This window comes from Perca fluviatilis, chromosome 14, assembly GCF_010015445.1.
Source record: "Perca fluviatilis chromosome 14, GENO_Pfluv_1.0, whole genome shotgun sequence".
NCBI classification, from domain to species: domain Eukaryota; kingdom Metazoa; phylum Chordata; class Actinopteri; order Perciformes; family Percidae; genus Perca; species Perca fluviatilis.
In genome coordinates, this window is record NC_053125.1 from 6570337 (window position 1) to 6584950 (window position 14614).

At 39.2% G+C, this 14614-nt stretch overlaps 1 protein-coding gene across 1 annotated transcript; it reads left to right on the top strand.

Moving 5' to 3' along the window:
* The first annotated feature begins 1550 nt into the window (after positions 1-1550).
* On the top strand, positions 1551-7582 carry drap1 (DR1-associated protein 1 (negative cofactor 2 alpha)). Its single transcript, XM_039822068.1, has 3 exons — positions 1551-1806; positions 3030-3118; positions 6843-7582. Exons 1-3 carry the CDS (start codon positions 1678-1680, stop codon positions 7009-7011), a joined length of 387 nt encoding a protein of 128 aa, XP_039678002.1. The 5' UTR covers positions 1551-1677; the 3' UTR covers positions 7012-7582.
* Positions 7583-14614: the final 7032 nt, after the last annotated feature.

Genomic DNA, 14614 nt, shown 5'->3' on the forward strand with positions numbered 1-14614 from the left:
AAATAAAGGACACAGACCTGCTGCATCATAATTTCCTTAGCCAAGACGTCAGCGAGAGCCCTGGAGCTTTTTTTGGAATCATTGCTTACAAAGGCCTGTCATGTCACCCAGTCTAGGAATGCAAAGACAATGACAACATCGCATCTGTAAGTTTTCTGTGTTTTTTCTTTTTGTCTTGATAAGGAACCTGATCTGTATTGCACTGTGTTGGAGTCGGACTCTGCTCCGTTCATTCTCACCGACCTACCAAAGATGTGAATTCAAGCAGCTGGATAATAACAGGAAATCATATTAAAGTTGTAATTTGATTTTGGATACATGCAGCTGGAAAAGTTATATATTCATTTCCTCTGGATTTAGGTAAAGACAGTTTAAAGCACCCTATTATACCGTATGGTAGATTGTGGTGAGTACATCGTGTCCAGTGTTTTCCCATCCTCCTTCTTTTTTTTGAACGGATCTTTACTGTCACTCAGACAGACTCACACAGATTCTGTATGTTTTTTCATCCTCTTATGTCTTTGTTTGTCTTTTATTGGTCACATGTTTTTTACTCAGAATGCATGCAAGTTTCCATGTCTCATGTATGTTGTCCACTGGCAAGGTATTAGTTCAGTTTGATTTCAAAAAACACTGTGGTTATATTTCTGTCCACCACAACACCACATTCTCAATCTCCCTATTTTCCTTCATTATATCTACCTTTACTCTTTTGTTTGTATCCATTCCTTTTATTTTTGTATTCCACTATTTCTATTTTGTTTTCTAACTTATTATATATTATTTTAGTATATATATGTATGTATATATATATATATATATATATGTATATATATATGTATGTATATATATATATATATATATATATATATATATATATATATGTATGTATATATATATGTGTTATATATATATATATATATATATATATATATATATATATGTATGTGTATATGTATATATATATATATATGTATGTATATATATATATATATATATATATATATATATATATATATATATATATATATAAAATAAAAAATATATGTATGTGTGTATGTATGTATGTATGTATGTATATATATATATATATATATATATATATATATATATATATGTATGTATGTATGTATGTATGTATATATATACATATGTATGTATGTATGTATGTATGTATGTATGTATGTATATGACTTTTCCAGGAACAGCTGCTACTGTAAATATAAATTTATATATCTATCTATCTATCTATATATCTATCTATATATATATATATCTCTCCTTATTACCGTTTCCATTTTGGGATTGTAGATTAACTACAAAAAAGAAAAGAACAAAAAACGAGAGGGCACACTAATTATTGAGGATGGTAGAGGAGAACACAGCAGTATTGACTGTCTGATCAAACTGGCACTGCAGCTAAATTGAAGCAGAGCGCTTGGCAGAGAGTATTATAAATTAAGTGAGTAAGATGACTTCTTTTCACTGAAGATTGTGGCTGATTCGATTGCGATTCAATTTAAAGTGTACACTCCTAATATTGAGACCCGTAGTCCCAGCTCTGGGAATGAGGCATGTGGAGTCTTAGCATCTTTGAATATAAATGGCTTAAAGTAAACTCTACCAGCAGTATTGGACACATTATTCCCTGCATCACAATTCTCTCTGTTTATCTAAATGATGCACGTAACGTTTTTTTTGTTTCTCTCCCCCAGGGGTAGAAAACCAGGGTCTGGCCGCAAGAATGGGGGGGCTGGCTCCAAAGGCAAGGACAAGAAGTTGTCTGGCACAGAATCAGAGCAAGAGGTGGGTGTTTATTTGCCTGCACAGGGAAATATCTATCTACAGCTCTAAATAGTTATATTTTCCTGAGCTCATAATGGGACATTTGGAGCCCAGAAAAATATTTTTTGCAAGCACGTACATTCTATTTTGAAGAGAAATTCTGATCACACAAACAATAGTTTATCTCCACGACGTTCCACTTCCGGGATTGTTCAGGTGCCGCCGGAAATTCCGCCGGATGTCCTTCTTTTCGGCCGTATGTCCGCCCCCTTCCTCTTTCTCTGTGTTGGCGTTCTAAACTCCGGTGGATTTGTGAGGACTATGGTTAACTGCTCCTCAGATCTCTGCAGGGTAAATCCAGACAGCTAGCTAGACTACAGGGTTTTTCCTGGCTCAGAATGGACCTTTGGGGGGGTGGACACATATAGCGGGGGGGGGGGGTCAGGGTTCCTCCCCCAGGAAATTTTGAACGTAAAAGACTTCAATTCCTGCATTCTGATACATTTTTAGGCACCAATTTATTGTAAAACAGCTATATTTATGGCAAGGATATCACAATATTCTGGTGGCAGGTAATATTCACAATTCCATTAAGGGGGCTTCCACATCAGGGACATGGGCCCGGATAGACTACACTTGACCACCAAAGTCCAGTTGTTAAATCAGTAGGCCTATGAACGGGGCTTATGGTCACTCCCCCCCCCCCCAAGGAGCACGTTTTGCTTGCTCTCTCTCTCTGCTTTTACTGCTAATTTGTACAATAACACAATCATGTTTTGGATACAAAACGTGTATACTGGTGATTTTTCTTTGCCGCTGGCTATAAACCTCTTTGGGGGGCGCCAAAACTTTCTCTATGCAGGAAAATCCCTGGACCAGTCTGTCCAATCTGAGTTTTCTGTTGCACGACTAAAAAAACCTTTTGAACGTACACGTGTTCCACCAAAACGAGTTCCTTCCCGAGGCGATTTTTCAGCGGCACCGTGGCTCCGTCCGGCACTTAGCGCCGCCCAGGACGATTGTGATTGGTTTAAAGAAATGCAAATAAACCAGAGCACGTTTTTCTCCCATCCCGGGATGCTGCGTGGACTAGCTGGACCCTCCTCCGCAGCACTGTGGGGGAAGGTCTGGCCAAGCGGTGACTACACAAAGAATAATCTAATTGACCTCGCTACAGTTTCTAAATGATTTCTGTGTGTTGGAGGTAAGAAGGCTTACTGGTATGTCTCTTGTGATGGGAACAGGATGACTCTGAAGACAGCGAGACGGACGGGGACGAGGAGGACGGCTCTCAGTCAAGCACAAATCAGCAGGCTGCATCCAGGTTTCACAGGTATGGGGCCCAGACCGGGTGTATTGAGATACCTTATATCTTTTATTGAACAAATTGAACATTGAATGGAATATGAAAGGCTCCACTAGAAAAAGAATGAGCGTTGCATTTTGAAGTACAGTTTTCTGCTGATATTTTCTTTCAACTAACACAAGAAATCTGAGTCTTTTGCGACGTGTCGCAGCCTTTTGCAAAGTGGTTACTGCTGTATGGTAGATATCACGATGACGATAAAAAAACGATATATTGTGCGGCCCTAGTCCAGATCCACTCAAGACCGTTCCCAGTTCACAATGTGCGTCTCTCGAGTTGTTGCGTTTGTCCTTTCAGGACGCATAGACAAGGGAGGGGATTCGGTTTGGTTTGGCTTTGTCGTCGCTGTCCTGTGAAAACCTCAACTTTGATTGAGCTGAGAAAAGAAAAAGCCCTGTTTTCACTTTGTGACAATTCATTTTGCAGATAGGCCAAGTTATTTTTAAATGTTAACATAACCTCAGAGGTAGGAGCCCAGAAAATAAAAACATTTAATGCAGTTCATCTTGAGAAATTACAAAATATGTAGAAACATGGTTTTCAGTGGACCTAGGCAGTCCTTCAATGAAGCCAAGGACACATTTGACAGGGTTTCCGTGGGGTCTTAAAAAGTCTCAAATTTAAAAATCTAAATTTGAGTCCTTTAAAAAGTCTTAATTTCATAGTATTGTGTTCTAGGTCTTACATAACGGGTCTTAGTTTTCCTACGTCCATGCAACGCTACGTCTAATGTTTTTTCTTTTGCTAGTCCAAATATAATTTCTAAAAATGAGACCAACATGCTACTTATATTGCAGCCAATCAGCTGTTGTGTTCTTGGCGCGAGTCTCTCTCTGGTTGTACCACAGACATAATTTTATTCTTCAGCTATGAGGAAGTGCAAGTTTAGCGATACTTGGCTTGAGAACACTGAATTTAGGGCTCAGTTGATGTTGTGCTAAAGGTTGTAAATATCATTTATAATGGTCTTAAAAAGTCATAAATTTGTCTTGGTGAAACCTGCAGAAACTCTGATTTCAGCCCCTAACGTGTTCAATGCTGAATAAATGGATAAGACTAATAATTGTGAAATCAATCATCATATGAATAAAGTGTAAAATATGGAAATTAATCAACAATAGGTGAAATGCTTAAATAAGTAAAACTCATCTCTTCTGATGAAATGTAATTTCATCATTCTTATTTTCCAGTTTTATGAATATAATTCGTATTTTACTATAGCAATTTTGTTACAAAATGCCCCTTTTCAAAAGGTTTCATTTCATAATGGCATTTTCCCGCATGGATGAGGAAATAAAAGGTGACATGAAATAAACCTGTTAAGAAAAGAAATGCCATTACAAAATAAAAACCGACTTTTGAAAACGGGCAATCTGAAATTAAAAATGAACTCCTGCAAAATAAGAAATGATGGTATAACGTTTGATAATACTGGGTTGAGTTTGAATCATTTCTTAAATTAGTTTAGACTATTACAATCTTTTATTAAGCAATGTTTCCAGGTAGCGCCTACTTACATTTTGGTATCACTTGGAAATTTTTTTTTTTTTTTTTTTTTTTTTTTTTGAGAAAGGGAAGCCCCTTTATATTTTTTTTTTTTTTTTTTTTTTTGGTGTTTTTTTTTTTTTTTTTTCTTTTTTTGTGGACATGTTGCTACGCTGTTTGTACACGCACAAGAAACGGCGTAATGTGTGTGTTTATGAACAATGGCTAACCTGGCTAGAGCTAATGACAACAATGAAAGTTCGACTTGTTAAATGGAACGCATTTAACTCTGGGCGTGACGCCATTCCCAGCTCCGGCTTCCGGGATTCCGAGGTAAATGGAACGCACTATAAATCCTAGTGTAACCGTAGCACAACTAGGGCCATCAAGTCAGGGAACACACTCAGTTATGTGAGTTACAAAATCATAACAGTCAGAAGGTTGCTAAGATGACCATAAGCTACCGGTCATACCAGACCAAGAAAGGTTCTATAGGCCAAACCTATGAGTGGATTGAAGCGAGGAACAGTGCCTTTTTTTTTTTTATTGCTTATCATCGCCACTTTCCATGTTACTTCTTCTTTTAAAATATAAATGATCTCACTTTATAGCAAATGGCAAATAATGCCAGATTTACTCGATTAATACGTTGTTTGTAAATCTGGCCACTGGAAGCCCACTGCTCCTATTAAGAATAAAAAAAGAAGGTGTGCCACCTGTTCAGATGGAGAAATCTGGTGGATTACCTTACAGCCAAAAACAGGGAGAGGGAGCTGTTCTCCCACTAGAAACAATGTTCAAACATTTTCTGTGTGCCAAATCCACACTTGTTTTGCATTCTCAGCATGTTTTAAGTATATAGTGTTGTTGACACTGGGAAAGGGGCAAAATATAGTATATGCAAAAAATAAAAATCTATATGCTGTTGCTGCTGGACATGGAGCAGCCTCTCACTACTGGGGGAAAAAGGGAAACCATTTTGGATGGTGGTAAAGCAGCTTTGTAAACAATCCTAAAAAATAACCGTTGGGTCCTTGTGACATTTTAATGTTCGACTGACATGCAGTTGCACACACATTGTATCATTTTCTGTTGGTATACAATTAAATCTAGATATTCTTTTTGTATACTACATACTCTATATAATTAATACTAATGGTAATTATAGCTTTATTTGTATAGCACCGTTTATACAAGAAATGCAGCACAAAGCGCTTCACGTTAAGAAAATTGCACGACATAGACAGTGAACAACAAAAAAAAGAACCGAATGCTATAATCAATGTTGAATGAGGGGGGAAAAAAAATAAAGGACAGATGAATATAGAAAGCATAACGCGAGATGGAATGTAGAACCCAGGGAACAATAACAAAATCATATCAGTGGTGGAGATTTGAATTACTAAGATGAAAACTCTTTGCCTCGAGTGCACTCTCTACAGCTCGGCACCCAGGTCTCTGAGGTCTTAAATAAACACCGCACAAACTACGTTTCCCAGCGGACCCGGACCCACCACGGGTCTTGATAACGACCAAATGGTATTTTTCAGCTACCTCCAAACGTCTTCCCTAGGGTGCAACCTCACGCGTGGGTCTTTATCTCTGTGTCGGCTGTACCATTAGCATGCAGGGTTTCCCCTACCGTTTATGTAGTTTTTAGGCGCAGCTCCCAAGCCGTTTTGGGCAGCCCCTAAGCTGAATGAATGTCAAATCAATGTGAGCATCAAAACGTAGCTACATTTGTGGCCGGGTTAGCTCAGTTGGTAGAGCAGGCGCACATATGTAGAGGTTTACCCCTCGACGCAGCGGCCGCTGGTTCGACTCCGACCTGCGGCCCTTTGCTGCGTGTCATTCCCCCTCTCTCTTCCCTTTCATGTCTTCAGCTGTCCTGGGAAAATAAAGGCCTATAAATGCCCCCAAAAAACGTAGCTACATTTGTGGACTTATTTAGCAAGTTTAGTCTTTTAGCTTGTTGAGTTGTCTGCTCTAGCTTTTCCAATATTTGAGACAAAGATATGGTAATAATAATGGTTCAAAATTATGTTTTTTTTTTTTTTTTTTTTAATTATTAAAAACGTCCCATTGTCCCATTTTGTTCCGAGGCTTGAGCGCTTTTAGCAGTAGCGTTGATTCAGTGATAAAGAGATGATTTGGATTTGATTGACTCCTAACGCCTGCTTTTCCACCTCTGCCTGAACCCGCACAGCTCAAACGCGCCCCCCCAGTACATGCACATGGGCAGCATGGCTCCCGCACAGCCCCAGGGCGGCATGGCCTTCGCCCCCCACCCCTCCATGATTAGCGTCGCACCACCGCCCCCAGCCCCCGAGCCGCACCGGAACGAGGACGAGGACGACGAAGACTATGACTCCTAGCTCCCTCCTCCTCCACTACACTCTCTCTCTCCTCACACACACACACAACACACACACACACACTTTCAACATTATTTTCTTAGTTTCTTGAGTTGTTGTCGCGGCAGCTGCTCTGAGCAGAGGAGGGAAAGACTCTTCAGCGCAGCCTTCTGACAGCTAAGCCCTCGGCAGCCGGCTGGAAGACACACCGCCGCAGGACACCGAAATCTGGTTGTATATTATGTGTTTTTTTTTTTTTTTTTAAAGGTTTTATTTTATTGTAGAGAAGAAATCCAAGAAGGATGTTTTTTAAAAAGTCAGTCGTTTTATTTTGACTATTAAAAATGGCAGTCGTCGCTGTTTTTTCTTTTTTTGCCCCCCCGCAGACAGGATAGGTGTGGTTTGTGTTGCCTTGTAGCTTTTTCTTTTGGCACTTTTCTTTTACTTCCTCAATCCTCCTGTAGTAGAAATTATGAAGTGAACCAATTAGTCACTCAATGTTGGCTGTGGAAGAAAAAACCAAATCTATAAGTGGTAATTAAAGCCTAATTATAGCCTTTGATGCTCATACACAGGCAAAAAAAAAAAAAAATAACTCCAACCCAACTAATGAGCTCAGGGCAACAGAGAAGTATTTGGAAGGTGATCAGCACTCGTGGAAGGCAAAGGAGGTCATCGTCTCACCCTCAAAGTGTTTTATTACCATGTTATTGATTGGCTATGAAATATGGCTGTTAAGTTGTGAGCCCTACTTCCCGGCTTTGTCACAACTTGCTGGTCGGTCCAATGGTCGGGCCGTAACGTAAACGAGGAAGCAGGTGTATTTATTTTTATTTTTTTTACTATAGTTTAGCTAACCACAGCTTTTTTTTGGAATTGGTTTCTATTTTTAATTCCCGTTTTTATCAAGAGAACTATGGAAAAAGTCAACCATATCAGCAGGTTAACGATTATTTTTTTTATTTTTTAAGTTTGTTGTTTTTTACGCTGTCAGAGGTTAGGTGCTCTGGCAGTTGGACCTTGTACATGATTATTAATTTTTTTATTTTTTTTTTTTACGACCATTAAATTTACCCCTGAATTGCCAATCAGAAGTATACTGTGACTCTTGGACCATAACTTTGTTTTTAAAGTTGTTTATCTCCTTTGTCCTCTCGTTTCGATTCTGGCCACCCCTCCAATTTTGAGTAACTTTCTCCTTTATCTTTAACATAGCCCCCCCACCCCCCTCACCTCCGCCTCCGCCTCCCCTTTTAGATTGTTTTAAATGTATCCAATTAAAAACAGAGATGGGGCTCCCATTTACGTGTCAGTCTTAGTATGAAATGTTTCCAAATGGGCAGTTGAAGTTGACACTGTATTGTAAACTTTTAACATTCTTTTTATTTTGTATGGGTGAAATAAAGTTCATATTTCAATAAAAAAAAAAAGCTAGCAACCCTTGTTTGGGGTTTGTTGTGTTTTCCATATCGGAGATGAACAGCCTGAAATGCCCTCCACATCAGGAGATCTGCAGCGGCGTTCACCTTTTTAAGACACTTCTTTGTTTACCAGCAGGAAGGACAAAATCGGACTCTCGCGGCATCTTTAAGCAAAAATATTTTCAAGTTCTTCCCCCTTCATTTTTCAATTTCAAAGGTGCGGAACACACCCTTTGTAGTCGTCTCTCTCTCGGTGCTGTGCCCCTTTTCTTTACTTCCTGTGTTAGGCAATAGAAAACAAGTTTCCCCATGGATGCGTCTTGCGTTGATTTGCTGACCAATGACTCATGCAACCTGAAAGACAAGGGCTGGTATTTATCCTCAACGTTGCAGCGTCCTCCTGGCATTTAAATCAAGATACGAGACGTACAAGACGCTACAGGTTTCACAGAGAGGCCATTGTTAACCATCGTAAGCGCTACTTTCAAAGTGGCCGCCACACTTGGCCCTGAGTCCAGCCCCTTTCCTCTTCCTCCTGCCTTCTTTATTTTTCAAACAGTCCATTTTGTCGTGTAAATGCAGCAGCCTCATCTACGCCCAACCCCCACCCTTACCGACCAAGCAACCCTGAGCCGGGGCCGCAAAAACAACTACATCCTTCCTGCACAAGCGTTGACTCAGCGGACTGTGGGGGAGAGTGGGGTTAGCTGTGTGTGTGTGTGTGTGTGTGTGTGTGTGTGTGTGTGTGTGTGTGTGTGTGTGTTGTGTTTTGTGTGTGTGTGTGTGTGTGTGTGTGTGTGTGTGTGTGTGTGTGTGTGTGTGCGTGCGCGTGCGTGCGGGGCAGTTGTAGGAGGTTGACTTTAGGAGGTTGGTGTCCAAACAAACGGCAGCCATGGGGAAGGAGGAAGGGTAGGGGCAGCCATCAAAGGGCTAACAGAAGGAAGCACACTGTTTCCACACAGCTGCCAGTGGGGGGGGGTCAAAGGTGGCCCTCTGATTCCCATCCACTCCCATGGAGCTACTGACTTTAAAGCGCTCTGCACTTTTGTCAACCTGAAAAAAAAAATAATAATTCCCTGACCCTTTTTCAAGAATAATAGCCTTTCATTCTATGGCTGCTTGAAAAGAACATGACATTATTCATGCATTCCTCATTAGTGAAAGGCAACAGAAAGAAATAAATAAAAATGAGGTCTACGGCCATGCTGTACCTAGGCTGTGCTTTGAGCTGAATGTTAACGTCAGCATCACCGCTTTTAACTTGGTGTGTTAGCATTCTAGCGTTTGTCAATTAGCACTAAACACAAAGTACAGCTGAGGCTGATGGGAATGTCCGTAGCTTTATAGCTGTTTAGTCATAAACCAAAGTATCATTTTCGACCTGTTGATGGTGCTAAATGAAAAGTATTGGTACTGTATTGGTAAGAATTGGTACAATATGCAATAATACAATGTAAAAGCAATATTAAAGATCACATATTAGGCTCATTTTAAGGTTCATACTTTTATTTCAGGAGTATCCTAGAACATGTTTACATGCTTTAATGTTCAAAAAACACTTTTTTTTCCCTCCTACTGACCATTGCAGTAGCACCTACATTTACCCTCTGTCTGTTTTAGCTGTCATCACAGCCAGGGAACCACTGTAAATCGAGTTTAGCTGCATTTCAACTCTATAAGTAATCAAAGTAATATAACAAAAAAATTCCCAAAAAAACTTACACCCACTAACATCTGGCTTTTGTCTTTAGCGGGAAAGGTAACAATCAGCATGCAGTCCCAGGACAAATGACTGCAGTGCCCTTGGGTACTTTATCAGCTCCAGCTTTAATCGGCAGTGATGAAAATTTTTCGCCCCTTCTCCTGCGCTTCCATTGGTAAATTCTTCTCGGCCACAAATTCTGTCCGTTTTTGCCCAAGCGGTGCTCGGATATCGATCCAAATTAGTCTGCACCAAGTTTGGAAGAGAGAAAACCAAGTGTCTTGAATGAGGAATTGCAGTCGGCACTGGAATAAAATAACCAACTAGTTCTTACTGTATCTAAAACCACAAGCATTGTATTTGGAACAAAAAAAACATCTGTTTAATGAACCTAAATGAAATGTATATGTTGAAGGTATGGCCGTTGAACAGGTACAAAGGACCTAGCTTCTTGGCATTACAGTGAATAGTAAATTTTATCAAATTTTCTCCATAAAAATGCAATGGGAAACGTCATTAAAACGATTGTCCTATCCCATTTAGACTAATGTTTGGTCAGGTGCTGCCATATCAACTATAAAGAAATTAAAAATTGCTCTGAATAAGGCCGCACGCTGTTTACTACGGTGCTCACTCAGATCAAGAGATGATGCAATGCATGGCTGCCTATCCTGGTTAAGTGTAAGGAGTAGATTGACTACCTCATTGCTCAACTTTACTAGAAATATTTTAGTGACTAAATAGCTGCGGTTGTTGTATCAGCATTAGTTCTGATAAACATGACTACAGCACTAGGCATGCTACGGAGGGCAGATTCACATCACCTAGAACAAACAAAGGGAAAAACACCGTAGTATATAGAGCTGATGATTCATTGGAATACAACGCCTAGTCATGTCATTCAAGAAATTAGAAAATCTCAATTTAAAGTATTTAAAGAACATCTCCTAGCTGAGCAGTACTCTGGTGCTTATTAGTATCATTGAGGGTTTTATATGTGTGCATTTGCTTGGTCATATTATCAGGGATCATAATCTCATCTCTACATTCTGTGAATAATTGAAACTAGGTCCTGTGTTGTAGTGTGTTGTGTTGAACGTTGTTATATTGAATGTTTTTTTTATTTTTTGGTGGTTGTTTTTAATGTAATGATGCACAGAAAAGTATAGCTGCACAAGCTTTGGGTGGACTCCAGGAAGAATAGCTGTGGCTATGGCCCCTCAGCTAATGGAGATCCCAGTAAATCAAATCAAAACCACTGTAACATTGTCACTTTCCTCCATGCTGCTTTCTACGGTTTTACTTTAATTCAGGACATCAAATGTGAAAATACCAGGAAAAAAATAGAAAGGAATACTTTTCTACTGATAATGGGAGAGGAGTCTATTGCCTATTTAGTTGGCTTACGCACGTTGAAAAAACAAACCTTAATGTACACTCTAATTTTGGTGGGAAAAGGGTATAATGTGTAGTGATTACTGAGCACCTGTCACTGTGTGTTATCCTGAGCACACGTTAGGTGCGTCATACCAGTGACACTTACCATAATGAGGCAGCAACTGGCGTGGAATAGACTTTATCCTGTACCATGTCAACATAACTCAACTTATAAAGTAAGTATGTAGTTGAAAAACTGCTCAAAGCAGCTACTGTGGGGACGGTTTTTCATTTTTTGTCAGCAATACATGTTATTTCATGTTTTTCAACAAAAAAAAAAAAAATTGTCCAAGGGAATTGAAACATTGCGTTGTTCTGACTATTATAATTGCAAGTGGGGCGGCCTCTAGCTCAGCCTGTAGAGCGTGCCTTGCGCCCCGTGTAGGCTGAGTCCTTTGCAGCGGCCCGGGTTAGAATCCGACCTGTGGCCCTTTGCTGCGTATTATCCCCACTTTCCTGTCTGTCCACTGTCATTATCTAATAAACTGAAAAAGCCCCAAAAGATTCTTTAAAAAAAAATAATAATAATTGCAAGTTGCCAGTTGATATTAGTTGTTATAAAAACTTGGAAATTAGTTAGAGGGACAAATTATTTTTGTAACCCCCCCCACCCCCAACTATTCTCCTTACGTTAACAATCCAGAAAGAGTTGTTAAAACTCAAAATAATTCATGCAACTAGTTCACTCGTTATTTTAAGTTGATACAACTAAGCGCTTTTTACAGTGTAACTTGGATCTTTTTTTTTACTTGAAAAGTTTTTACTTATCAGACAATTTCTGCCTTACTTATGCTGTGAAATGCTTGTCAAAGCTGTTTGATGCCTTTTCAAAATACTGTAACGAATATTGTAAAATTCATATTGTCATCTGTTAACACTGTATCTCAACAGAGAACTTACTTACAGTCACTATTACCTGTAATAAAGGATTGTATTTTCATAGCCAAGTATTTCATATCACCTGTTTAAATGGTTTAATAACTGTAACAATAATCTGCAACAAGTTGTGCCTTTTCTGCATGCAAAATGTCTTCATTCATATAAATATTATTATAATTTCATTATTTAATCTGCTGTGTTCTGAAGATTGAAAATGTTACACATGTTTCTGGATGTTTTTTATAGGAGTTATGCACATCCTAACAACAAATATTTGCTTGCCACAGCATTTAAACTCTTTGACTTCATTACCCTGGCCAGTTTTGATTATTGTAAATTATGCCTATGCATATGGTACATCCACATTTTTTTCTTAGCTTACTTAATCCAAATTATGAAATATTAACATGGACTAACCATCTCATAATTTTTACTATGAGTAGTGTGTGCTTTTTTTCAAAATCTTCATGCTTTATTTCTCATTAATTGTTTCCTTTTCCTGGTGGAAATGGGCTTCCATAGGCTGCAGTATTGGCTATACTAAGTCATGTCAGTAGAGGACAAATTTGTGGGCTTTTCATTCACACTGCATTACAGAATAGCAATAGTTTGTATATTTGTATTATGAGCAGAACCTGCAGAACCACTCTTCTGAACTAGTGATTTTACAATAGAAATATGATTCTCAAAGTGGAATTATTCTCCTTGGAATTGAACTTTTAAATGAGCTTCATTTGACTTTATCTTAAGTACATCTGTATGCAGTGAATCCAACTCCACTTCAGTGAAATTTCAGCAACAGCTCTTCCACCTCACTCGGGTAAGTAGCCCATCAAACTGCACAAAGAACATTAAACCAGCGATATGCCAAAGGCTTTTAAATGTGTTGCTGGAGGAGAGACTTGAAACTCCTTTTTTGTTCAAAGTAACACCAGACAAAAGAAAACCTTTCTCCTCACAGAAACCTAACAGCGGCACTTCATCATTCTTTCCTTGACTATGGGGACATTTATTAATGAATGCTGTCCTTGAGTTGTTGGACCGAATGTCACTAAAGCATAATATTTAAACTGATTCAACAGGAAGCATAGGCGTAATTTAGGGAGGGTGGGTTACAACCTCATTTTTGGGCCTTTTGGCCTGTAATTGATAGGATAGTTGTAGACAGGAAAGAGGGAAGAGAGAGGGGAAAGACCTGCAGCAAAGGGCCGCAAGTCAGAATCGAACCCTGAGCCCCTGCGTTAAGGACTTAGCCTGGTCCTACCAGACTCTGGTCCATTTCATTTGTCCAGAGAGTCTGGCCACTCTCCGTTGACAAGTGTTGACAACTTCCTTGAAGGCGGGTACTCTGTTGAAGTTTAAAACTATTGGATCTGCCCAGAGCCACTCTGGATCTGCCGTAACCAATTGCTAACGTTTGGTCATGACGTCGGCTTAGCATCGCTAACGTTCGCCTTAGCAAATTTTTCATAGAACTAAAAATCATGATGATTTTAATTTGTATAAACAAGCAAGGAATAAGACTCTTATCTTTCTAACTTATTAGCGACACAAAATCAACCCACTATAAGAATGATATATCAAATAATAAAGATAACCCCAAAAAGTTGTGGAAGACCTTAAAGGAATTGGGCCCGCTAAGACAAATACTGAGACACCAGTAAGCACAGGACTAAAAATGAAGGGTGTCCTGAATTTCAATAAGAAAGAGGTTGCTAATCATTTTAACACTTACTTCACTTCTATAGCAGAACAGCTGGTCTCAAAATCTTCAATCTTCCTCTGGGTTATTTTATATGGGTGAAATCATTCTATAATAAACTTGGAGCACTGCCAAACTCATTTTCCTTACGGAAGGTTGAGGTAGGTGAGATGGAAAAAAAGCTCTTACAGCTAGACTGCTCTAAGGGCCCTGGGTTAGATGGGTTACCTCCTCGGCTTTTACGAGATGCTGCTGCCCAAATAGCACCTTACATGCCCATATTTTTAACCTGACTGTTGAATCTGGTGTTTTCCCCAATGACCTCAAGAGGGCCAATGTAGTTCCTCTTTTTAAAAAGGGAAACAGCCACGATCCTGGTAACTACAGACCGCTCTCTATTTTGTGCACAGTCTCAAACATTTTTGAAAAGTTGGTCAATGAGCAATTTAATGAATACATGAATAAAAACAACTTCATGTTTAA

Excerpts from the sequence above, each read along its gene's own strand:
- drap1 (XM_039822068.1), top strand. The coding sequence starts at position 1,678 with ATGATGCACGTAACGTTTTTTTTGTTTCTCTCCCCCAGGGGTAGAAAA. Across the intron at positions 1,807-3,029 it reads GCACAGAATCAGAGCAAGAG|GATGACTCTGAAGACAGCGA; the intron begins GTGGGTGTTTAT and ends TGATGGGAACAG. Across the intron at positions 3,119-6,842 it reads GCTGCATCCAGGTTTCACAG|CTCAAACGCGCCCCCCCAGT; the intron begins GTATGGGGCCCA and ends GAACCCGCACAG.